The following is a 27,001-nucleotide window of genomic DNA, read 5'->3' as shown; positions in this document are numbered from 1 at the left end:
TCTGAAAGCTTCACAAGAGACAGCAGTGGCTCCGCTGGAATGAAGCTGCAGGCAGGGTGGGCATGTGGGGAACTTTCAGACTTTACACCTTCAATACTATGAGATTTGTTTCCAATTATATTTTGAAAACTTTAAAAGGTCATTAAAAATTTTTCAGATAAAAAAATCAGATCAATGTGTGATATAAGGAGCTACTGTTAATTTTTTACAAGTGTGAAAATGGCATTATGGTTAGGCTAAAAAAGAGAGTCCTTATGGATAAGAGATAAATCATGAAATATTTAAGAAGGAAGTGCTGATGCCTGGAAGTTGCTTCTAAATAATCTGAGGGTGGGGATGTGTGGAGGATTGGGAGAAAGGACCCAGGGGCCAAGGTAAAATGAGACTGGGACGTCCCAGGTGGTCCAGTGGTTAAGAATCCGCCTTCCAATGCAGGGGACGAGGGTTTGATCCCTGGTTGGGGAACTAAGATCCCACATGCTGAGGGGGAACGAAGACCCAACACAGCCTAATAAATAAATAAATATTTAAAACAAACAAACAAACAAACAAAAAAACCAAGATTGCCAGTGATAACTGCTGAAGTAAAGACAAAGGTACCAGGGGACTCACTATATTACTTCACTATATTACTTCACATTTGTATATTTAAAATTTTCCATACTAAAAAGATTAAAACCATAAATAAACAGATTGAAAATAGAGAACCTTTCAGATACTAAAGGAAATTTATTAAACTGGTAACTTGATTAGGCAGTTATAAAACATTTTTTGTATAATATTTATTTACGGCATAAAAAACTGTGTTAGAATAAAACTGTGGGGCAGAGCAGCTCCGGGGAGGCAAGGGCTCCGTGCCTGGTCAAAGCGGATTGTCTACACTGGCACCTCTCAGCCAGTGTACGACAGTACCTTTCACTTTCAGAGTGGAAATGGACAGCTTCTCTCCCTCGGGTTTCAGGGTAGGGGGCCTGTTGTGGACGAGCTTCCACCATCCCGGTTCTCCAAATTCCTGAGCTCCCGAGCGGAAGTACATGGGGCTCCCCACGCTAAGGCAGCCCGCCACCGTGCTCCACCAGGTGGAGGTCTTTTTCCTGGAGAGTCCAAGAATGTAAAAATTATTGGCTTTTCAACTCTATCCTTACATAGACAGTGCAGTCTCTGCCTCCAAGTCTGTGATAGGCTATGGAACTTCCCCTCTTTGAAGGAACAGAGCACAATGGATAAAGGAGAGGCTCGGGGTTCTGCGTGGCTTCAAATCCCAGCTCCATCACCTTCTAGCTGCCTCAGTTTCTTCATCTTTAAAATTAGGATAATAGAATGTGCAAGACTGCTGTGGCGATTAAATGAAGTTAATTCAAACAAAGCTCATAAAACACTTCTTATCCATGATTATGGAGTTCTACAGGCTAATTTTATTTAACTTGAGCTGCTTTTATGTATGAGTTAAACACAACTCTCAGGAAAGAAAGCAGGAGAGTCATTAGCCCTGGTAAACAGTTCATTTTACCCATGGAGGAGGATGCATCCCTCAGTCTGCTACTTGCCTTCGCATAGTAAAGTAGGAATAAAACTATATGGTATGTCCCACAAACACAGAGTTGAACCTTGGGGGAATTACCAACTCTGACCAAACCCCCCCAAAATACAGCAAGCATTTCAAAGTAACTACACAACAGTGTATACAACAAAAATTTTAAATGATATATAAAATGTCAACTATTCAGGTTCCTGTTAAAAGTGCTTTTTTAAGGAAACTGTTCTATTTCCACCTTGAAAACATAAATCAATGACCGGAAATCCTAAAGAACAGTTCTTCATAAGAAAGTCAGTCTAACAGATGAAAAATACTGCTAGGAAGGCAAGAGAAAAAAGTATCCTTAGGAACAGAGATGTACTAGAAAAATACAAACCAAAAGAACTCCGCAAAAAACAAAAAAACTTTATAAAGGCATGAGCACATATCTGAGACAGGAGAATGACCCCCAGCATTCTGGGTCAGAGCAGAACGAGGTCTCACCTCATTCTGACCTTTCCAGGCCCCCCTCCTGTTGCCCAGCGGTCTGACCAGAACGAACCCATCCCACTTGCTTTCTTACACTGCCCAACACTGTCCCACAGGCCCCTTGGGATCTGTTCACTTTTCTTCCCATTGTCCTATTTGGCTTTGAATCCCTCTGGTGAATTTTCCATTTCAGTTATTGTACTTTTCAGCTCCAGGACTTCTTATCTCTTTATTGATATTTCTGTTTTGTCCATACATCTCTTCCCTGATGTTCTCCACCTCTTCCTTTAGTTCTCTGGGCATCTCTAAGACAGTGCTTTAAAGTCTTTGTCCAGTAAGTCCACCATTAGGTCTTTTTCAGGGGCAATTTCTGTTAGTTTATTTTTTTCCTTTGAATGGGCCATACTTTCCTTGTTCTTTGTATTCCTTGTGTTTTGTTGGACAGTGGACATTTGAATCTAATAATGTGTTAACTCTGAACACCAGACTCTCCTCCTTCCCCGGGGTTTACTGGTTTTTGACAGGTGCAGGCTGTCTCTGTGCCAAAGATCAGCCGGAGCAGAAACTCAAGGTCCTCTCAGTTCATGTCTAAGCCTGTGCCTCCCCCTGGACATGCAGGGTGGCTAATTCCCCTGTATATGTGGGTGCTTTTGAATGTCTTAGTCTCCAACGTCTGGCTCCAAAAAGGGGACAAAGAGGAAAGTGAAAGTGGGGAGGTAGGTGCCAGCCCTATAAGTCCCTTTAAAGTCACCTCAGCCAGACGGGGAGGGGCTTGCAACAATGGAGGAGGTGCAACAACAAAGGCCGCCCACGCCTTTATCAGCACCTCTGTGATCAGAAGCAGCAGTCAGTGATCAGCACAGATATGATATTTGGAGGACAGCGTCCTTTGTGTCCACCCCGGATCCCATACTGTGTGCAAGCTGCTCCAGGAATATGTGCATGGCTGTCTGCCACAGTTAAAACTGGCCAACACTGATTGTAATTTATGGTCCAAGGCTTCCTTTGGAAGTTGCAAGCCTTCAGCTGACTCCAGAGTTCCAATAAAGGTACACTGGATTCTGCCAATGCAACTGCTACCTAGGTGGGCAGACAGATTTCTGGTGCTTCCCACTCTGCCATCTTCCCAGAACCCTCATCATACAGGCACAGCTCATGTTACTGCACATCACAGATACTGTGTTTTTTAAAAACTGAAGGTTTGTAGTAACCCTGAATCAAGCAAGTCTATCGGTGCCATTTTTCCAAAAACGTCTGCTCACTTCATGTCTGTGTGTCATATTTTAGACCTTGTAGTATTTAAAAGTTTTTCATTATTATTGTATTTGTTATGGTGATCTGTGATCGGTGACTTCTGATGTTACTCCTACAACTTGCTGAAGTTCAGACTATGGTTAGCATCTTTTAGCAATAAAGTATTTTTGTTTAATTTATTTTTTATTTTTGGCTGAGTTGGGTCTTTGTTGCTGTGTGTGGGCTTTCTCTAGTTGCGGTGAGCGGGGTCTATTCTTTGTTGCAGTGCACGGGCTTCTCATTGTGGTGGCTTCTCTTGTTGCAGAGCACAGGCTCTAGGCATGCAGGCTTCAGTAGTTGCAGCTTGTGAGTTCTAGAGCACAGGCTCAGTAGTTGTGGTGCATGGCCTTAGTTGCTCCGTGGCATGTGGGATCTTCCCAGACCAGGGCTCGAACCCGTGTCCCCTGCATTGGCAGGCGAATTCTTAACCACTGAGCCACCAGGGAAGCCCAAGTATTTTTTAATTAAGGTGTGTACACTGCTTTTTTAAAAATAATGCTATGCATACTTAACAGACTACAGCATAATGTGAACATAACTTTTATATGCAGTGGGAAATCAAAAATTCACGTGACTCACTTTATTGTGATATTTACAACAGCAGTCTGGAACTGAACCTGCAACATCTCTGAGATATGCCTGTATAATATTTTTAATTTTAAATACTATGAATGTGTTTTATCATATTTCATCAAACATAAGATCCACTGACTTTAAGACACACTGTTTTGTGTACAAGAAGGAAAACTAGCTATCAAGTAAGCTATGACACACCATCACTTCTAAGATGTATCCAGCTGTCAGAGATGTCAAAGTGTGAAAAACTGTTTATCTTAAAATCAATGAAATATGGTAATAGAAAAAATATCCAAACTATTCTTCACTAATCAAAATTATAACTTTGGGAAAAATTCAAGGCCAGGACTGTAAAACCAGATTAAATGACCACATATAAAATAGCAATTAAACTGTAGTAATTAAGCTTTTGTGTACTTTTTAACTTGCTTCTACAATAGGTACATAAAGTTATTTAGGTTAGCCCTTAATAAACCTTTATACGTTTAAACCTTAATAAAATATTAAGGACATATAAGATCTGAAAGAAAATGTATTCAAATTTAAAACTTCATTATACAGTATACTATTCTCTCAGATCCTATGGCAAATGAGAAATGGTTAACATTAAGAATTTTAAAGTATGCTCCATGGATAGCAGACTGTAAATCTTTAGCAGCTATGAGAAATGTTTAATTGCGGAGGCAGTGAGTCTGTGTTTTCATACATGGACACATCTGAGCACTGGAGACCACCTCAGGTGAGTGGTTTGGGGGCTTTTCCAATCACTGATGCTTAAAGCAGAGTTCCCAAAGGGAAGGACAGCACTGAGGCAGGAAACTGAGTGCCAAGGAGTCACAGAGTAATTTTTAATTCTCTTTCACTCCTCTGGTTAGATCAAGGAGAAAGTTAGCTGCTTTAAATTCTCACTAACACACATAGTCTCCCTTTTTGATCAAGAAAGAGGCCTCACAAAAAACTCATACAGTTTAGCATCAAAAAAATGAACAATCTGATTAAAACATGGGCAGAAGATCTGAAAAGACATTTTTCCAAATAAGACATCCAGATGGCTAACAAGTACATGAAAAGATGCTCAGCATCACTAATCATCAGGGACATGCAAATCAAAATCACAATGAGCTATCACCTCACACCTGTGAGAATGGCTATGATTAAAAAGACAACAAATAACAAATATTGGTGAGGATGTAGAGAAAAGGGAACCCTTGTGCACTACTGGTGGGAATGTAAATTGGTGCAGCCAATGCAAAACAGTATGGAGGGTTCTCAGAAAATTAAAAACAGAACTACCATATGATCTAGCAATTCCACTCCTGAGTACTTACCCGAAGAAAACAAAACACTAATTTGAACAGATATATGCACCCCTATGTTCACTGCAGCATTATTTACAGTAGCCAAGACACGGAAGCAACCCAAGTGCCCATCAGTAGATAAAAGGATAAAGAAGATGTGAGGGGGAGACCTTCAAGGTGGTGGAGGAGTAAGATGTGGAGATCACCTTCCTCCCCACAAATACGTCAAAAAAACAATTACACGTGGAACAACTCCTACAGAACACCAACTGAATGCTGGCATAAGACCTCAGACTTCCCAAAAGCCAAGAAAATCCCCACATACCTGGGTAGGGCAAAAGAAAAAACAAGAGACAAAAGAATAGGGACAGGACCTTCGCCTCTGGGAGGGAGCTGTGAAGGAGGAAAAGTTTCCACATACTAGGAAGCCCCTTCGCAGGCGGAGACTGCGGGTGCTGGAGGGGGGAAGCTTCGGAGCCACAGAGGAGAGCATAGCAACAGGGGTGCAGAGGGCAAAGCAGAGAGATTCCCACACAGAGGATCGGTGCCAACCAGCACTCACCAGCCTGAGACGCCTGTCTGCTCACCCATCGGGGTGGGTGGGAGCTGGGAGTTGAGGCTTGGGCTTTGGAGGTCAGACCTCAGGGAGAGGACTAGGGTTGGCTGCGTGAAGACAAACTGAAGGGGGCCAGTGCGCCACAGCTAGCCAGGAGGGAGACCAGGAAAAAGTCTGGACCTGCCGGAGAGGCAAGAGATCATAATTTCAGAGTGCACAAGGAGAAGGGCTTCTTGCTCTGTGTGCCCACAGACAGCAGAGCACCGCCCAAGCAAGCTCCAGAGATGGGTGCAAGCCGCAGCTATCATCTCGCACCCCAGAGACAGGCATGGACCACTACCGCTGCCGCCACTGCCACCAAGAATCCTGTGTGCAAGTGCAGGTCACTACCCACACCCCCCTGGGAGCCTGTGCAGCACGCCACTGCCAGGGTCCTGTGATCCAGGGCCAACTTCCCTGGGAGAGCACACAGCATGCCTCAGGCTGTTGTAATATCATGCTGGTCTCTGCTGCCACAGGCACGTCCCACGTTCCAATTATGACTACCGTACCCCTCCCTCTCCCTGGCTTGAGTGAGCAAGAGAGCCCTAATCAGCCGCTACTTTAACACCCTCCTGTCTGGGCAGGGAACAGAGGCCTGAGGGCAGCCTACACGTAGAGGTGGGACCAAAACCAAAGCTGAACCCCAGGAGCTGTGCGAACAAAGAAAAGAAAGGGAAATTTCTCCATGCAACCTCAGGAGCAGTGGAGTAAAACCCCTCAATCGGCTTGATAAACCCTGCATCTGTGGAATACATGCATGAAGAGACAACAAATGTTCCCAAAACTGAGGTGGTGGACTTTGGGAGCTACTGCAGTCTTGGGGTTTGCTTTCTGCATTTGATTTGTTTTTGGTGCTATGTTTCTCTTAGTTTAGTTTTTAGTGCTTGTTTTCATTGGTGGGTTTATTGGTTTGGTTGCTATCTTCCTTTTTTTTTGTTCTCTTTGTGAGTATGTGTGTGTGTGTATGTGTGTATATGTTTCTTTGTGTGATTTTGTCTGTTATTTTTTATTTTTTGGCTGTGTTGGGTCTTTGTTGCTGTGTGCAGGCTTTCTCTAGTTGTGGCGAGCAGGGGCTACTCTTCATTGCAGTACATGGTGGCTTCTCTTGTTGCAGAGCACAGGCTCTAGGGGCATGGGCTTCAGTAGCTGTTGGGCGTGAGCTCAGTAGTTGTGGCTTGCGGGTTCTAGAGCACAGGCTCAGTACTTGTGGCGCACAGGCTTAGCTGCTCTGTGGCACGTGGGATCTTCCCAGACCAGGGATCGAACCCACATCCCCTGTACTGACAGGCAGATTCTTAACCACTACACCACCAGGGAAGTCCCTTGTCTGTTTAGTTTTGCTTTTACCATTTGTTTTGGGGCTCTGTTTTTAATTTTTTTCTTTCTTCCTTTTCTTCTGTGCTGTGAAGCTGGCAGGGTCTTGGTGCTCCGGCCGGGTGTCGGGCCTGAGCCTGCGAGGTGGGAGAGCCAAGTCCAGGACACTGGACCACCAGAGGCCTCCCAGCCCCATGTAATATTAATTGGAGAGAGCTCTCCCAGAGATCTCTGTCTCAACACTAAGACTCAGCTCCAGTGCTGGATGCCCCATACTAAACAACTAGCAAGACAGGAACACAACCCCACCCATTAGCAGAGAGGCTGCCTAAAGTCATACTAAGTTCACAGACACCCCAAAACACACCACCGGATGAGGCCCTGCCCAAAGAGCAACAAGATCCAGCCCCACCCACCAGAACACAGGCACCAGTCCCGCCCCACCAGGAAGCATACCCAAGCCATTGAACCAACCTCACCCACTGGGAGCAGACGCCAGAAATAAGACGAACTACGAACCTGCAGCCTGCAAAAAGGAGACCCCAAACACAGTAAGTTAAACAAAATGAGAGAACAGAGAAATATGCAGCAGATGAGGGAGCAAGGTAAAAACCCACCAGACCAAACAAATGAAGAGGAAATAGGCAGTGTACCTGAAAAAGAATTCAGAGTAATGATAGTAAAGATGATCCAAAATCTCGGAAATCGAATTGTGAAAATTCAAGAAACCTTTAACAAGGATCTAGAAGAAATAAAGAGCAAACAAACAATAATGAACAACACAATAAATGAAATTAAAAATTCTCTAGAAGGAATCAATAGCAGAAAAACTGAAGCAGAAGAATGGAGAATAATGGAAATAACTGCCGCAGAGCAGAATAAAGAAAAAAGAATGAAAAGAATTGGGAACAGTCTCAGAGCCCTCTAGGAAAACATTAAATGCATTAAAACCGGGGCGCGAACCTGTGTCCCCTACATCAGCAGGAGGACTCCCAACCGCTGCGCCACCAGGGAAGTCCCAAATTAAAACTTTGAAGACAAGCAAAAGTTAAGAGAATTCAGCACCACCAAACCAGTTTTACAACAAAAGCTAAAGCAACTTCTCTAGGCAGGAAACACAAGAGAAGGAAAAGACCTACAAAAACAAACCCAAAACAATTAAGAAAATGGTAATGGGAACATACATATTGATAATTACCTTAAATGTAAATGGATTAAATGCTCCAACTAAAAGACACAGATTGGCTGAATGGATACAAAAACAAGATCCGTATAGATGCTGCCTACAAGAGACCCACTTCGGACCTAGGGACACGTACAGACTGAAAATGAGGGGATAGAAAAAGATATTCCATACAAATGGAAATCAAAAGAAAGCTGGAGTGGGCTTCCCTAGTGGCGCAGGGGTTGAGAGTCCGCCTGCCGATGCAGGGGACACGGGTTCGTGTCCCGGTCTGGGAAGATCCTACATGCCGCAGAGTGGTTGGGCCCGTGAGCCATGGCTACTGAGCCTGCGCGTCCGGAGCCTGTGCTCTGCAATGGGAGAGGCCACAGCAGTGAGAGGCCCACCTACCACTAAAAAAAAAAAAAAAAGCTGGAGTAGCAATACTCATATCAGAAAAAACAGACTTTACAATAAAGAGACAAAGAAGGACACTACATAATGATCAAGGGATTAATCCAAGAAGAAGATATAACAATTGTAAATATTTATGCACCCAACATAGGAGCACCTCAATACATAAAGCAAATGCTAACAGCCATAAAAAGGGAAATCGACAGTAACACAATAATAGTAGGGGCCTTTAACACCCCACTTTCACGAATGCACAGATCATCCAAAATGAAAATAAATAAGGAAACACAAGCTTTAAATGACACATCAGACCAGATAGTTTGTTATTTATAGGACATACCACCCAAAAACAACAGAATACACTTTCTTCTCAAGTGCACATGAAACATTCTCCAGGATAGATCATATCTTGGGTCACGAATCAAGCCTCAGTAAATTTAAGAAAACTGAAATCGTATCAAGTATCTTTTCCAACCACAACATTATGAGACTAGATATCAATTACCGGAAAAAAAAACTGTAAAAAATACAAACACATGGAGGCTAAACAATACACTACTAAATAACAAAGAATCAGTGAAGAAATCAAAGAGGAAGTTTAAAAATACCTAGAAACAAATGACAATGAAAATACGATGACCTACGATGAAAATACGATGAAAATACGAATAGCTAACACCTGCCCTTCTCAAACTCTTCCAAAATATAGCAGAGGGAGTAACACTCCCAAACTCATTCTACTAGGCCACCATCACCCTGATACCAAAACCATACAAAGATATCACAAAAAAAGAAAACTACGGGCCAATATCACTGATGAACATAGACGCAAAGCTCCTCAACAAAACACCAGCAAACAGAATCCAACAGCACATTAAAAGGATCATACAGCATGATCAAGTGGGGTTTATCCCAGGAATGCAAGGATTCTTCAATATACACAAATCAAACAATGTGATACACCACATTAACATATTGAAGGAGAAAAACCATATGATCATCTCAATAGATGCAGAAAAAGCTTTCGACAAAATTCAACACCCATTTATGATAAAAACTCTCCAGACAGTGGGCACAGAGGGAACCTATCTCAACATAATAAAGACCATATATGACAGACCCACAGCCAACATCGTTCTCAATGGTGAAAAACTGAAACCATTTCCTCTGAGATCAGGAACAAGACAAGGATGTCCACTCTCACCACTATTATTCAACATACGTTTTGGAAATTTTAGCCACGGCAATCAGAGAAGAAAAAGAAATAAAAGGAATACAAATTGGAAAAGAAGTAAAACTGTCACTGTTTGTAGATTACATGATACTATACATAGAGAATCCTAAAGATGCTACCAGAAAACTACTAGAGCTAATCAATGAATTTGGTAAAGAAGCAGGATACAAAATTAATGCACAGAAATCTCTCACATTCCTATACAACATTGAAAAATTTGAGAGAGAAATTAAGGAAACACTTCCACTTACCATTGCAACAAAAAGAATAAAATACCTAGGAATAAACCTACCAAAGGAGAAAGGCCTATATGCAGAAAACTATAAGACACTGATAAAAGAAATCAAAGACAATACAAACAGATGGAGAGATATACCATGTTCTTGGATTGGAAGAATCAACGCTGTGAAAATGACTATACGGCCCAAAGCAATCTACAGATTCAATGCAGTCTAAATGCATTAAACTATCAAACTACCAATGGTATTTTTCACAGAACTAGAACAAAAAAATTTTACAATTTGTATGGAAATACAAATGGCCAAAGCAATCTTGAGAAAGAAAAACAGAGCTGGAGGAATCAGCCTCCCTGACTTCAGACTATACTACAAAGCTACAGTAATCAAGATAGTATGGTACTGGCACAAAAACAGAAATATAGATCAATGGAACAAGATAGAAAAGCCCAAAGATACACCCACGCACCTATGGTCATCTTATCTTTGATAAAGGAGGCAAAAATATACAATGGCGAAAAGACAGCCTCTTCAGTAAGCGGTGCTGGGAAAACTGGACAGCTACATGTAAAAGAATGAAATTAGAACACTTCCTAACACCATACACAAAAATAAACTCAAAATGAATTTAAGACCGAAATGTACGGCCAGACAGTAAAAACTCTTAGAAGGGGACTTCCCTGGTGGCACAGTTGTTAAGAATCCGCCTGCCAATGCAGGAGACACGGGTTCGAGTCCTGGTCAGGCAAGATCCCACATGCCATGGAGCAACTAAGCCCGTGTGCCACAACTACTGAGCCTGCGCTCTACAGCCTGTGAGCCACAACTACTGAGCCCACATGCCACAACTACTGAAGTCCACACACCCTAGAGCCCATGCTCAACAAGAGAAGCCACTGAAATGAGAAGCCCGTGCACTGCAACGAAGCGTAGCCCCCTCTCACTGCAACCAGAGAAAGCCCACACGCAGTAACAAAGACCCAACACAGACAAAAATAATTAAATTAATTTTTAAAAAAAAACTCTTAGAGGAAAACATAGGAAGAACACTCTTTGACATAAATCACAGCAAGATCCTTTTTGAACCACCTCTTAGAGAAATAGAAATAAAGACAAACAAATGGGACCTAATGAAACTTAAAAGCTTTTGCACAGCAAAGGAAACCATAAACAAGACCAAAAGACAACCCTCAGAATGGGAGAAAATATTTGCAAACGAAGCAACTGACAAAGGATTAACCTCCAAAATATACAAGCAGCTCATGCAAGTCAATATCAAAAAAACAAACAACCCAATCCAAAAATAGGCAGAAGATCTAAACAGACATTTCTCCAAAGAAGATATACAGATTGCCAACAAACACATGAAAGGATGCTCAACATCACTAATCATTATAGAAATGCAAATCAAAACTACAATGAGGTATCACCTCACACCGGTCAGAATGGCCATCACCAAAAAATCTACAAACAATAAATGCTGGAGAGGGTGTGGAGGAAACGGAACCCTCTTGCACTGTTGGTGGGAATGTAAATTGATACAACCACTATGGAGAACAGTATGGAAGTTCCTTAAAAAACTAAAAGTAGAACTACCATATGACCCAGCAATCCTACTACTGGGCATATACCCTGAGAAAACCATAATTCAAAAAGAGTCATGTACCACAATGTTCACTGCAGCACTATTTACAGTAGCCAGGATATGGAAGCAACCTAAATGTCCACTGACAGATAAATGGATAAAGAAGATGTGGCACAGATATACAATGGAGTATTACTCAGCCATAAGAAGAAACGAAACTGAGTTATTCGTAGTGAGGTAGACAGACCCAGAGTCTGTCACACAGAGTGAAGTAAGTCAGAAAGAGAAAAACAAATACCGTATGCTAACACATATATATGGAATCCAAAAAAAAAAAAAAAGTTTCTGATGAACCTAGAGGCAGGACAGGAATAAAGACGCAGACGTACAGAATGGATTTGAGGACACGGGGAGTTGGAACGGGAAGCTGGGATGAAGTGAGAGAGTAGCACTGACATATATACACTCTCAAATGTAAAATAGCTAGCAGGAAGCAGCTGCATAGCACAGGGAGATCAGCTCAGTGCTTTGTGACCACCTAGAGGGGTGGGAGGGAGATGCAAGATAGAGCAGATATGGGGATATATGTGTACATATAGCTGATTCACTTTGTTATAGAGCTGAAACTAACATAACATTGTAAAGCAATAATACTCCAATAAAGATGTGAAAAAAAAGATATGATACACACACATACACAATTGGATATTATTCAGCTATAAAAAAGAATGAAATCTTGCCATCTGTGACAACATGTATGGACCTAGAGGGCATTATGCTAAGGGTATTATATGAAATAAGTCAGAGAAAGACAAATACTATACGATTTCAGTTATATGTGGAAGCCGAAAAAAAAAACAAATGAAGAAACATAATAAAACAGCAACAGTCACAGATACAGAGAACAAACAGGTGCTTGCAAGAGGGGAGGAGAGTGGGGAGAGGGTAGAAATAGGTGAGGGAAATTAAGAAGTACAAACTTCCAGTTGCAAAATAAATAAGTCACAGGTATGAAATGTATAGTGTACGGAAAAACAGTCAATAATTATGTAGTATCTTTGTATGGTGACGTATGGTAACTAGACATACCATGGTGATCAGTTTGAAACATATGGAAATACTGAATCACTATGTTGTGTAACAGGAACAAATGTAGTGTTGTAGATCAATTATACTTCAAAAACAAACTCATAGAAAAAGACAACAGATTTTCCAGAGGTGGGGGGATAAACTTCCCATTATAAGATAAATAAGTACTAGTGATGTACTGTACAATGTGATAAATATAATTAACACTGCTGAATGTTATACAGGAAAGCTGTCGAGAGTAAATCCTAAGAGGTCTTATCACAGGAAAAAAAATTTTTTCTATTTATTTAATTTTATATCTATGAGATGATGGATGTTCATTAAACTTTGTGGTCATCATTTCATGATGTATGTACGTCAAATCATTATGCTGTACACCTTAAACTCATACAAGTGCTGTATGTCAATTACATATCAATACACCTGGATGAAAAAAACATATAGATGGTATCATATGATAAAAAAAAGAAAGAGTGTTTCAGATTGCCTTTACAGGTCATGGGATCTAGCTACAAGTCAATAGCATTGCTTTATTTTTAGTGCACTTATTTTTACAGTTTCATTCTATTTATGTAAGTGATATAGACTTTCCACTTACCATGGTGGTGTGAAGTTTCTTTTTTTTCAGTGACATGATTTAAATAAGTAAACGATAATTCAAGTGATACACTAATATGGCCAAAACCCACTAGTTTAATGGTTAAATTACAAGAAGCTGGAGAGTAATTAATGTCTTTCAGCAGAAGTATTGAAAAGAAAAAGAGCCTCAGCTGATGCCTCTCAGAACACGCTCTAGAAATGAACAAATGAAACTGAACACCTGCTGCTAAAATACGCCAACTTCCTTAAAACAGGCAATTTAAATCCAACTTCTTCCAGAAGACAATCCACCAGGCGGAACAGCAATGAAAGATCATGAAAACATTCCAAGATCTAATTTTATCAGTTTTTTTCCCTTCCTTGTCCCTTATAAATGGGGTGTATTAAGTTCCATAAATAGAGCTACATCATTAAACTAAGACAACAGATTTCCTTTCTTTAAGAAAAAGAACCAGTTATGCTGTCAATTCTTTTCTTAGTTCTATTTTTCAATTCTATTTTTCCCTCACAGCAGCCTGCAGAAGGTCACCCCTCCATGATTCCTCAGCAACTTTGGCAGAGCTGTGACTTTTCAGCACCCGAGAAAACGGGCTGCAAGGAGTTCCGAGTGAGGACAAGCACAAACTCCCTGCTCTGACCTTTATCATGTCCACACTGACCCAATCATGCAAGATTTATGAATCTGACACAGGACTTCAGAAGGCAACTAACAATCAGAATTTCAAACACCACTTCCCTAGTGGTCCAGTGGTTAAAACTCCATGCTCCCAATGCAGGGGGCCCGGGTTCAATCCCTGGTCAGGGAACTAGATCCCACATACCACAACTAAGAGCCCGCATGCCACAACTAAGATCCAACACAGCCAAATAAATAAAATACTTTTTTTTTTTTAAAAAAAGAAAGAATCTCAAACAATCCACCAATGCAACTGCAAACTTGCTAACCTCTAATAGCAATAAAAATCTTGCTAGATGCACATGGACCCTTAGTTAAAACATCTGGTGTGTATGTCTGTGCCCCGGCATCCCTAAGTCTGATGAACCAAGGAGGGGTCACGGAGAAGCACTCAGCAGCAAATTCAAAGCATCATGATGAAAAGAGTATCAAAGGAATAAACCATATGCGTGTTAATGTGCCCAGACTTGGCCAAGCACTGTGAATACCAAACAGTATACAATGATTTCTACCTCCCAGAGTTAATAAACACAAATACTAATAATTAACCAAGAGCAACTTAAATGAGTGCCGTCAATAACTGCCATCATTTCTCGTCTTCTGACCTCCTACAAGGCACTGATTTTAAAGGACATAATATTCCTCTATCCTCAAATTAGTCACCTATCCAACTATTAAACTGCCTCATTTAATCAAAGTCTCTATTTTTTAACATTCTAAGAATCTGTTCAACTGTCTTCCTGCTCAGTAGAAACCAACAGTTTCCTCCGAAGGTAGGATAAGAAGTATGGAAACCTACCCTCGTCATTATGTAAACTTCTACTTCGATTTTTAACTTCAAGTAACAACATTTTCTGGATTAAAAAATTCTCAGTAACTGCCACAAGTAATTACTCTAATTCTCTAAAGGCCAGCATTAGGCTGTCTCAAGTCTCATATACTTTATTCTTTACATCTTCATTCAAGTATAAGATTTTTTAAAAATCACATTACCTATTCCCAAGCAAAAAAGTCCAATGTTTCTCAATGAAAGCGCAGATGTCTTCTTTCCACCGGAAATAGCCCTGACGCCCACTACCTTCCAGGGACAAGTTGTACATCGCCAGCATGACCACCTGAAACAGAAGCAGAATAGGCTGGGAGAAAAGCACAGACAGGGATGGTAAACTTCAGGGGGGAACGTGTGTTGTTTTATACTCTGAGTATGAATAGAGGGGGGAAAAGGAAGGATAGTATCTTGGAATATTCTCAGGATAGAATCCTACTTCCCTTTTTGCTTTCCATAGATGAGCATCACTGTTCCCCTTAATCACGTGCACTTGTTCCTCCCATGTTACATGTGCAAGGCTGCTGTGTGGCTGAACTGGTGATGAGTGACTACTGCCCTAAGCAGCCCCCATCCCAGTCCCCCTCCACCACTCAAAGTCAGCGCTGAACACCGTGTTAACCAATGGTATCAGGAGGCCACAGGGCCTGCTCCAGCCGGCATTTCTGACAGACAGTGCTGACCTTTACTAAATATTCCAAGCATCACCCCTGCACATATACTTTTCTAAGCTCTTTAGAGGGCAGAAACAATAGACTCTCAGAATTTCAGAGCTGAAGTTAACATGAGGTACCATCCACTCTGGGTTTAGCCTTTCTCAGCTGTGGAAACTGTTCCTGAGATGAAATCAGAATAGACAAGGGGCAGGGACCTGAAAGGCCTGGCTGCCTGGCCCATCCTCAGAGAGGAGGACACCCCCAGCTGCACATCTAATCCAACTTTGTATTTAACAGATAATGAATTCACAGCCCCAAATGGGAAAGTACTTTGCAGAAATATGAATAACACAGTCTCACTGTAAAAGACTTCACTAAAAGAGAAAAGAGCAAAGAAGGAAGTAAAAATCATTTTAAATCCACCATCAAGAAATAATCCTTTTTAACATTTTCAGTGATTATCCTATTAGACATTTCTCTTTGCATCTAAATGCAATTTTGTAATCATAAATGGACAAGAAACTACACATGCTATTCAAAACCATGTTTTCAACCTAATAAAAATAATGATTAATTTTGGGCCAGCGCAATTGAAAAGGGGGCAGAACCTAAGAAGAGAATCCTTCCATAACTCTTCTTTCCATGAGTAGCCGCCCAAGGCTGTACAGGGTCTAACAGACTGCAGTTCACGCTCCCCGATATCGATGTTCACAGCCCCAAATCCCGATGGCCCAACAGGGAGACCTACAACCACACCCTCAAAGGGGCGCGGTGATTCTGATGCTCCTACCAAGTCTCAACTTCCCCCATCCTTAAACTTGTAAAATTTGCAGACAGTCTGCCAATTAACCCCATGAACAGACTTTTCAAATCGTTCCACTCATTTTTGCATCGGGTCTGCATCAGCCAACAAACCTCTCCCTTTAAAGTTATCGTTCACAGGGAGTCGTCGTTTAATAGACACAGGATTTCACTTTGGGAGATGAGCACTTCCTGGAGATGATGGTGGTGATGGTTGCAAAACAATGTGAATGTGCTTAATGCCACTGAACTGTATGCTTAAAGACGGTGGAAAGGGTAAGCTTTGTTATGTATATATACATTTTTATAAATTTATTAATTTCTTTTTGGCTGCCTTGTGTCTTTGTTGCTGTGCACAGGCTTCCTCTAGTTGCAGCAAGTGGGAGCTACTCTTCGCTGAGGTGCGTGGGCTTCTCATTGTGGTGGCTTCTCTTGCTGAAGAGCACGGGCTCTAGGCGCGCGGGCTTCAGTAGTTGTAGCACGTGGGCTCAGTTGTAGTGGCTCGCGGGCTCTAGAGCACAGGCTCAGTAGTTGTGATAGGTTTAGTTGCTCCGCAGCATGTGGGATCTTCCCAGACCAGGGCTCAAACCCATGTCCCCTGCATTGGCAGGCGGATTCTTAACCACTGCACCACCAGGGAAGCCCTGTTACATATATTTTACTACAATTTAAGAACGCTATTGCTCAAGAAATACCTTAAGAAAAGGATGGAATGAGCTCTTCTGCCCACTCAGACTCCTAGAGTAACTTGGAAACATGTATTCACTGTTAATCGCCGTGGTACAGACACAAGTATGTTGTTTCATTTCCGGTACTTTTTTTTTGGAAACGTTTCATGACTTTCGAAAGTTAAAATTCACATACTTACTTGCAAATAACTTTTCCTATTATCACCATATTTACTGAGCAAACTAAAAATCCAATCATGAAGGACACGGTTTTCCCGCTCTTCTGGAATTTGTAATCTTAAAGAACGAATCCCAGTTGCGTTTCTGCTCTTACACCACCAGTCCAAGCTCATAGTAACAGGCTGGCCCTGGGAACCAGCACAGCTCCAAGGCCTTGCTCAGGCTGGCACAGCCCAGAGGGCACCTCCCAAGTATCTGCTGAAGAGCATGTAGAAAGATAATGAGCGTGTCTAGGACGAGAACGTAAAAACTACCCTACTTGATAGCTTCCCTACTTTTCAGACTGTTGTTCACACATCACCAAGGAGGAGGACACAGAAAATGTGTGGAAGGGGCCTTTTAGTCACCCCATCACTGTTGGCATTTTGTAATATAAACAAGCATTTCTACTTCTTATTTTGATAAATCAACAAAATTTAAGACTTAAAACAAAGAAAACCCACACTCCAATTGGAATATGACATCAATAGAGTCTATTCCACCAACGGATCCTCTTTTAGCTCTTGTGTGAGAGAGACAGAGGGAGAGGGAGAGGGAGAGGGGGAGGGAGAAAGAGGGAGAGAGGGGGAGGGAGAGAGAGGGAGAGAGGGAGAGAGAGAGGGACAGAGGGAGAGAGAGGGAGAGGGAAAGAGAGAGAGAGAGGGAGAGAGAGAGAGAAAGAGAGAGGGGGGAGAGAGAGAGAGGGAGAGGGAGAGGGAGAGAGGGAGAGGGAGAGAGGGAGAGACAGGAAGAAAGGGAGGGGGAGAGAGAGAGAAAGAAAAAGAGATGCAACTAGAAACAATGGGCAGTAGTTTTCCAAGAAACAGATGTGTCTGGTCCCAGTTTTCACTTCATTATCCCAGGGTATTTATTATCCATATGTCTTTTGGAAGTGAAAAAATAATTTTCAAGAGATGTTAGTCTGATTAAATAAGCAAATTAAGGGCTTCCCTGGTGGTGCAGTGGTTGAGAGTCCGCCTGCCAATGCAGGGGACACGGGTTCGTGCCCTGGTCCGGGAAGATCCCACATGCCGTGGAGCGGCTGGGCCCGTGAGCCATGGCCGCTGAGCCTGCGTGTCCAGAGCCTGTGCTCCACAACGGGAGAGGCCACAGCAGGGAAAGGCCCGCGTACCGCAAAAAAAAAGAAAAAAAAGCAAATTGAGCCAATACTGCCAATATATTGAGCAATATAATCAAAAGCCACTTTTTCTTCTAAAAAGAATCTCCACAGAAAACTCATAGTCTTGAAAGTAACAAATTACATACATCTGCTCTTCTTCCATTTTACAATTTTATGAGAAGCTACCTGCAGGCCAAATGCAAATCTGCCTACGTGTGCACACATCAGAATAATCTACTAATATTAATCTGACCTTGCCTAGACACAGTATCCCATGCACACTTTTAAAAAAATCCCAGTTAGAATATTCATGAGACTGTATCCTCAATACAAACTTCCGTTCATTTTCTACTTACATATTTTCAGGCAAGTCCAAAAAGGCTCCCTAAGATCACCACTGACAGATTTCAACAGATGTCCTAATAAAGCACTGATAATTAACACATAGCCTCTGGCTGCAAACACAGCTACAATTTACAAGGAACACCCTAAGTGCCTTGGAGGGTACAACCTAAAATCTTTCTCATTACCCTGTTTATTTCCTTCACAGCAAAAAGTGCTAGGGGTAATTAACTTGTTTATTTGTCTGCCTATCATCTAAAATAAATGTCTACTGCCTGGGGCTAGGGTCTTGGCTGTCTCACTCACCACGAAGAAACAGCTAGAAGGATCAGCTGGTCTCCACGAGATTCTACTCTCCAGGCCTAGAACAATGCCTGGTTCCTCATGTGCACTCAGTATTTGTCGAATGAATAAACATAAAAACTGAGTGAGTGATGTCTAATACATTTTTAGAACTTAAAGCCTGCATATAACATTGGTGCCTTGTTATAAACATATTAATATAAAAACAAAAAATTAATACAACCTGGAGATCAGTTAAAAGATACTGTTCGGGCTATAGTTGGCTGGGATTACGGTGACCATCTTTACTTTTTTTTTAATTTAAGTACAGCTGCTCTACAATATACAACTAGTTGCTAGTTTCAGGTGTGTAGCATATTGATTCAGCATCTTTATATTTTTTAGAATGGTTTTATTTTTCTAAAAATAGCTGCTAAAAAAAATGTGAACCTCTTCGATTAAAATCAGAGTTTGGTATTATGTATAAATGAAACCATGGGTGGGATTTTCAGAATCTCAAACCCAATTCACTAAGTGGCAGTATTTTTACTAAGAACTCCTTTCTCCACACATTCAGTATGATTTTCATTGTGAAATAAAGTGACCCTCAAAACAACTCAGAAGCTCGTATGTAGGTTCCTCATTCCCTAGTTACTTATTCCAATAAATTTCGCAGGGGCGGGCGGGGACCAACCCCATGAATTCTAGAGGAAGAGCTTTAACTCACTTGCTGCCATGTCAGCTTCAGCCGCTCATACTGCTCCTTGCCATCTTCAGAGCAATCAGAACAAGTAAACCTAAAAAAATTATCGCCCTTAAGGTAACTGAGCTGTTCCCTCAGCTGACCTAGGAGGAAAACAAAAAGGCACATCACAGGTGGATCTAGAACAGAGGTAACCCAAAGTTTTCATCAATCTACCAGCCATTACCCAAGTTTCCCAGGCTGTGTTTTTCCTTTTCTTTCAGCCAGCCCGTGAGGGCAGGATGGGGATGGGGAAGGGAGTAGAGAACGTTTTTATTCTTCTAACATCAAGTGCATGCCCACGAAGATAGCTCTGTGGTCCTCGGACTTTCAGAAGAGACACTGGAAAGGCAGGTAGGATTGTTCTCACTGGCTGTTCCAACTGTTAACATTCCCGACCCCTACAGGAGGTCTCCTCACACATTCTTCCAAGAAAACATCTGAGCTCCCACTGTGCCACTGGGCTAGGAACCAGGAACACAACACCTGAGACAGACGCGGTGCTGGCTCTCAGAGGCTTACAGATATGGTGAGGGCTACAGAGGAGAGAGTAGGTAATCACAGCAGCACAGAGGCTCTCCACCCGGACTGTACATCAGAACCACCCAGGAAGTTTTGTGTTTTAAATATGCCCAGGTCGGGGGCTTCCCTGGTGGCGCAGTGGTTGAGAGTCCGCCTGCCGATGCAGGGGACACGGGTTCGTGCCCCGGTCCGGGAGGATCCCATATGCCGCGGAGCGGCTGGGCCCGTGATTCATGGCCGCTGAGCCTGTGCATCAGGAGCCTGTGCTCCGCAACGAGAGGCCACAACAGTGAGAGGCCCGCGTACCACAATAAAACATTTTTTAAAATTAAAAAAAAAATATATATGCCCGGGTCTATCCCCTGCAAAATAAATCAACCTCTGGAAGCAGAGCATTTTCTGAAGTTCCCCAGCTGATGCTGATGCTCTGGGAGACATGGAAACCCTGGAGAGGGATGTGATGGGTGCTGTGGGGCAACGTGAGAGCACGTAAAAGAGGTGCCCACCCACATGAGGAAGACAGCAGCACTAGAAAAAGTGAGGTGGACGGGGGCCTGAAGGATGGCTAGAATTGGCACGTGAAGAGGTGTTTGTGTGTGGGGCGGGGAGTACAGAGGCTGTAGAGACACGCGTTCCACAGAGGAAATTTACATGCACAAAGTCCTAGGGATAAGAAAGAACTGCTTGGGCTTCCCTCGTGATGCAGTGGTTAAGAATCCGCCTGTCAACACAGGGGACACGGGTTCGAGCACTGGCCTGGGAAGATTCCACGTGCCATGGAGCAACTAAGCCTGTACGCCACACTACTGAGCCTGCGCTCTAGAGCCCGTGCTCCGCAACAAGAGAAGCCACCACAATGAGAAGCTCTCGCACTGCAATGAAGAGTAGACCCCACTCACCACAACTAGAGAAAACGAGCGTGCAGCAACAAAGACCCAACGCAGCCAAAAATAAATAAATAAAATAAATTTATAAGAAAAAGAACGAACTGCTTGTGGAGAAGGAAAAGCTCACCCTAAGTGCAAAGCTCTGTTTCCATGTGGGGATAGGAGGGCACGAAGGAGAAAGGCTGGAGCAGTTAGCAGGGGCCCCAGGAGGCAGAGCATCTACAGCGCAGGCTGTGAGGATGGGGGAAAGCCACCCAGGCTTTCAGGCAGAACCCTGAATCTATAAGCAGAGACAGCTGGAAAGCAAAAACTAGCTAACTTATAATAAATTTTAGGTTTGCTTTCTGTGAAAATGGTGTTAATTTATTAACGATGAATCCATCTTAAAAACACCTCCACATACCAGAAAATGACCCAGTTCACAACAATATATATACACATACACATATATAAATTTCTCTGACCTAGTTACAAATTCTATTACACAGAGTATCCCTCTAGTACATACGTCTTTACTACTCTCCACCTAATGGAAACATCCTGTTTTGGTTAAGAGCCCTGATGACTGGCAAAGCACCTTATTGTGTGTATCTACGGCCAGCAGATCAAGGAGGCCAGCAAGGAGAAAACACGAATGGCCCTAGAAAAAGGCATAATACATATTTAATCTCCTAATTCTGACCTTATATCAACATACTATAGCAGTTGTTTTCCATGTAAGTTAGACACTACCAGTTATGCTTATGAGTCTGAAGTTTAGCTCTACACTGGGCCTAGAATTTGGCCCCAAAACCACAATAACGTGACCCTGATAGAAAAATGTGGCTAATTCTTTAAGTAACACAGAATTTCCAATTTTCTAATTTTTATTTGGGTTACAATTGAGAACGTTAATTTAACAACGTGATAGAGGTTGGCAGTAATATATATTAGTACAAATGTGTTTATGTTTTATATAAATTTGCAGTTAATCAACTACACTAATAATAAATATAGGAGTTATCTTTTTATTGGGGTCTCTTTCACATTCATGTTTCTCTCACAGGTTAGAAAAACAAACCTTCCTGCAGGAATTGACAAAGGAAAGGAAAGGAGAAGCTCTTACTGGCTGGGATCCACTTCTGGCACTTGTCGCAGAAGTAGGACAGCTGCTCCTCCATCCACGACACGTCCCCTTCATCACTGTTCAGGGAGTCCCCGCTCTGGTCATGAGACAAGTCCACAGACGCCTGGTCCTCTGACTCGACGATCAGCAGAGTCTCCCCCTCCACCTCCCCCTCCTCCAGCCCCTCCGAGGTGGACGTTCTTGTGGCTTCATCGTCGTGCCGACTGATCAGACTGCTCAGATGGATGTTACTCTCCATCCTTCCCGGCTTGCAGGTTCAGTGCTCTCAGGAACAATCCCAGTTTCTGGACACTAAGCTTGAAGGGGCTCCTTGCTGACCACACAAACAAACTCTCAGAAGAGCGTCTGCCTGACTCTACTGAGACACAAGGGGCACTTAAAGCAATTATTTAGAATATACGATCCATCGTCCTTTTCCTGATCAAGTTTAAAAGGACGGTGACCACAAAAAGGCTGAAGATCTCACTAAGCTGTTCTCCATCAACACTCACACACACTTAACGCTGTCTGTTCCATCAATATCTCACACGCATTTCAAGTCACGTTTTTTGAGATCCTTTTGCCAACACCATCTTCTCTCTTTCTGCTTCAAGTTGCTCAGTCAGAAGAATCTGTTCTCCCAAAAGACGAATATTTTCTTTTTTCCGATTTTGCCTCTCAATGTCTCTGATCACTCCGTCACGAAGCCTCTAAAAATGTTAAGAAACAGATTTTAGTGAAACTCGGAACAGGTGGTTCCCTTCCTTGTGTCATTCAAGTCCTAAAATCAGTGTTACCAAAATACACTTAAAACTCTCAGATTCCAAGTACTCAATTTCTATTTTAACTTTCTGTGTAGATGTAAATGTAATAAACCATCAAATTAACTTGGTAGCGTGATAGTATTATTATAGACCTCTCATCATACTTTAAGAAATTTTGCATCATTTAATATAAAAATGGGAAATAACAATTAAAAAAGAAAAACTGCCACTATGCTGAATTTTAAAAGTTTAGTTAATATATGGTGCTTTAAAAACTTGATGAGGGACTTCCCTGGCGGTCCAGTGGTTAGGACTCCGCACTTCCACTTCAAGGGGCATGGACACTATCCCTGGTCAAGGAACTAAGATCCTGCAAGCAAGGGCTCAGCCAAAGAAAAAGAAAAAACAACTTGATGAGAGTTACTTGAGTAACTGTGAACTACATTCCTGGTAGCAATTGTCCTAATTGAATAATAAACATCCAAGAAAGAAAATTACTAAAATTTGAACAAACTGTAAGGATGCAAGAAAGTAAAGAACTCGGCTTCTTCTATTATGTACAGAGAAAAGGTAAAAATTACAATTACATAATGGGGAGAGAAGGGGAAAAAGAACGCTACCAGCACAGGAAAAAATAACGGCCCATTGATGGTCGTTACTTTGATAAACACTAAAGACAGGTAGAAAATTCCAGAATATGGACCTGGCATCTAAGATGAGACTTTCTAAAGCATCAATCCAGTCATTACTAATAACTTACACTTTACAGGTCATAAAATACTCTAATAACTTAACAGTGGCCTTGTGAGGCAGAATAATGGGGGCAGGGCCTGGGTAGGGTTTTTTTTAATTACTACTATGTCTATTTTAACAATTCACCAAGTACCTACTTGCTGGCCCTCCTCCAGGCCTAGGGCTCCAGTCCCCATTACAGGGGAAGCTGGGTAATTTAAGAGTCCTGGGACTGATAACACAACTGAAAACCAACTGTCCTGAACCCTGTGCCCCTGGCAAGATCTCCAGGCAGAATCGGAGGCTCTCATTCCACTCCTCCCTCCCCAGCTCATCCTCTCCTGTGCTTCTTCCATCAGGACACACCTACACACGCCACCCAAGCCCCAAAGCCCACACCGTCCACACCTGCTCTGAGGTCCTCCCCTCCTTTCTCAGGGACTTTAGCACTCGGCTTGGGATCTTGCTCTCCATCCAGCATTCGCTAGTTTCCTCCAGGTTTCAAAGTCTGTGCCAACTGCCTCGCACATCCCTCCTGCAACTTCCACTTGACTACCTTACTAAGCTCCGAGACCTCTTCACCATCACAGCTCTAACACCTAGAACGCGGCTCCTCCTGTAGTACTCACTGCTGGTTTTGCTGGGCTCCTGTGATGATCAAGGCTGATGTATGTAAAGTGCTTAGTACAGCGCCTGGTATGTGGCAGTCAGTCAGGAAACAATGGGGGACAACAGTCATCGTTTTATTTCTTGCTTCCTTGAACCTTCCAACACACCCACTGTGTCAAACATTTGTCCTCCTCTTTCCCGCTGCTAGAAAGTAACCCCGCAATGAATAATTGGACGTAAAACAAACACAGGTTATTCCGGTCAATCTCAACCTCTAACTTCCAAATACCTAAACCTTACACTTGTCCCATTCTGACAGTGGTTCTCAACCCTGGCTGCATGTTAGAATCCCTGGGTCGCTTTTAAAGCATACCTAAGTGGGATCCGCATCCCCAAGAGATTCTGATTCAATAGGTCAGGAGCAGGGCCCAGGCTGCTACCTGGTAAAAACTTCCAGGAACAATCGCACGTGTAGCTGGAGATCAGAACCAAGCTTTCACCCAGCCGTACTCCATACTCGGAAACTCCCTGCTCGCTGACCTCAGAGCTACATCTGACATAGCATCTTCTAGCCTATCTCAAATTTTCTCCAGCCACCATCTTTTCCTTCTTAGAGAAGAAAATCTCCCGCTTCTGTTCCAAAAGCTAACCCCTTAGAACGGCTACATTAATCCCAATCTCTAATCTCTTCCGCGCCCTGTCACCATTAATCATTTCATTCCCTCCCCTAAAATCTTGTATCATCACAGGCTTCCTCTCCTCTGACTTCCAGAGTGTGAACACGGGACAAAGGCCTCACCTGCTGCATCTCTGCACCCCTAGCACCCGGCGCGGTCCCACGCAAACAAGCCTGTTTACAGTGACTTACCCAGCGGCCTGCGTCCACCTCGGGCCAACCGGGCTCCACCGCACCCCTCCCCCCGCCCCACACACCCCGGCTGCCCCTGCTCGCGCTCGGCCTTCGCCCCCGGAGCAGCTGCGCATATTCATCTCTGTTTCCCGAGGCGCCCGGGGCGGAGCGTGGCGCACGGGGGCCCGGCAGTAACGTCAGCCGATGGGAAAAGGAAGAAAATAAGACTAGGAGACACAGCAAGACTGACAGGCCCCTGAGCGGTCAAGTCAAGGTTGTTTCCCCACATAAAACCACCGGAAAGAGAAAAATTGGAAGCCGCTATCTCTATCGTCCCCAGAATCTAGTTTCCATAGCAAACTGTTCCTTAAGAAGGAAAAACCCACCCCCCACACGAGTATATCTCCCAATTCCCGAAAGCGAGAGGCGGGGGAAGCCTCACCAGCTCTTCGACACCCGCGGGGCGGGGGCGGGGCCGGCCCAGAGCACCGGGGACCACCGCCCACACTTCCCGGATGCCCCAGGGAGCGGTCTCTCCGCCTCGGAGGTGGGAGGGGAGAAAGGAAAGGCAAGGAGGAAGCGGCGCCACGCGGAGCCGGACCCCAGGCCCCAGGCCTCCGCCGCCGCGCGGGCCCGAAGGCGCGGGCACGTAACACCTACCTGCTGGTCCTGCCGCTGCTTCATATGCACGCCCGCCACGGTGGCCGCCGTCAGCACCACCGAGACGCCCAGCACCACCTTCGAGCTCCCCGACATTCCAACGCCGGCCGCCGCAGCCTCCGCTCCCCGTGCCCCAGGCCCAGGGCCGCCGCCGAGCGCGCGCCCTTGCCGGGGCGGGCCAGGCTCGACCCCTCGAGCGCAGAGCCCCAGCTGCCGCCAGGCGCGAGCAGTCGAGAGCCGAGCTCCGAGCAATGCCCAGGTTCCGCGGAAAGCGCGGCTTCCGGTAGGGCCAAGGAATCGCAGGCATCCCCTCCCTGCCCTGCGGGCGGGCGGGTAATAACACTTCCAAGAGCCCCGGCCTAGAGCTGGCCCCAGCACCACCCAAGGCGGGGAGCCCTCTCAGTTCATCACCTGCCCCCAGCGGCGGGAGAGTCCGGGGGGCGGGATGCCGGACCCGGTACCTTGCGGACCCTTGACCGCGCGCATCCCTTCGGAGCGCGGGGCTGCCTCGCTCAACGCCAGCCTCACCAAACGCAGCCCTCGTTGCCCTTTCGGCGGGGAGGTGCCAGGAGATGGAGTTTTTCTCGTTAGATGCTGTAGACACGGTCACCTGCTTTCACCTTGACGCTGTGGGGTGGCGGGTCAGGTCTGGTTTTTCTTGACATCAAAAAGCCTTCTGGCTACAGAGCAAGCTCTCTGGGCAGCGGCATGTCTTCGCCTGCTGGCACGAAAGGCGCTGTTCCCTTGTCGCCCAGATAATCCTTGTGGCATCCCTTCTACACCCAGTTCCCGCCCTCAGATGCCCGAAATGATCGAGCGAAGCATAGCGTCGAGAACCGCCGCAGAAGGTACTGTGCAAGGTGCACACAGAGGGTGGGCTTTCCAGTGAAAAGGTATTATCATCAAGTCATTCTTTCCCACTAGAATTCCCAAAGGACAAACTTCCTCCTGGGCAAGCAACTGTGGACGCTGTTGATTTGGGCTGAGTCTCCGTTAGCCTCACCCCAGGGCATCTTCGACATTGATCTCTGTAGTGCCTTGCTGTTCCATCGTCTGTTGTGAGAGCGTCAATGGCTTGAGGTGAGTGTTGCTCTCAAGAAGTGTAATAAGGGCTTCCCTGGTGGCGCAGTGGTTAA

General features: G+C 43.9%; 2 protein-coding genes across 6 annotated transcripts in view; both read right to left on the bottom strand.

Annotated features, from left to right (window-relative positions):
• KAT14 (lysine acetyltransferase 14) overlaps positions 1–22,960 on the bottom strand; it is a 39,679-nt gene extending 16,719 nt beyond the window's left edge. For 4 of the 5 annotated variants that reach the window (XM_065892288.1, XM_065892290.1, XM_065892292.1 and 1 more), the window contains exons 1-4: positions 22,251–22,509; positions 19,722–19,840; positions 15,074–15,195; positions 913–1,094 (exon numbers count right to left, since the gene is read on the bottom strand). In XM_065892288.1, coding sequence (XP_065748360.1) covers positions 913–1,094; positions 15,074–15,195; positions 19,722–19,840; positions 22,251–22,509 — 682 coding nt within the window. Of the gene's footprint in view, positions 1–912; positions 1,095–15,073; positions 15,196–19,721; positions 19,841–22,250 lie in introns of all 5 variants that reach the window. The other variant, XM_065892289.1, reaches the window with a different exon arrangement.
• PET117 (PET117 cytochrome c oxidase chaperone) lies at positions 22,811–25,961 on the bottom strand. Its single transcript, XM_065892293.1, has 2 exons — positions 25,866–25,961; positions 22,811–22,960 (listed from the first exon to the last, which is right to left on the bottom strand). Exons 1-2 carry the CDS (start codon positions 25,959–25,961, stop codon positions 22,811–22,813), a joined length of 246 nt encoding a protein of 81 aa, XP_065748365.1.
• Between the last annotated feature and the right edge of the window lie 1,040 nt (positions 25,962–27,001).

The sequence above is a fragment of the Phocoena phocoena genome, chromosome 15 (assembly GCF_963924675.1).
Source record: "Phocoena phocoena chromosome 15, mPhoPho1.1, whole genome shotgun sequence".
NCBI lineage: Eukaryota > Metazoa > Chordata > Mammalia > Artiodactyla > Phocoenidae > Phocoena > Phocoena phocoena.
This window is presented reverse-complemented; position numbering and strand designations above follow the sequence as displayed.

Bases quoted from the DNA above. Each gene is read 5' to 3' on its own strand.
- PET117 (XM_065892293.1), bottom strand. From the start codon at position 25,961: ATGTCGGGGAGCTCGAAGGTGGTGCTGGGCGTCTCGGTGGTGCTGACG. The intron at 22,961-25,865 runs GTAGGTGTTACG...TAACATTTTTAG, and splicing joins AGCAGCGGCAGGACCAGCAG to AGGCTTCGTGACGGAGTGAT.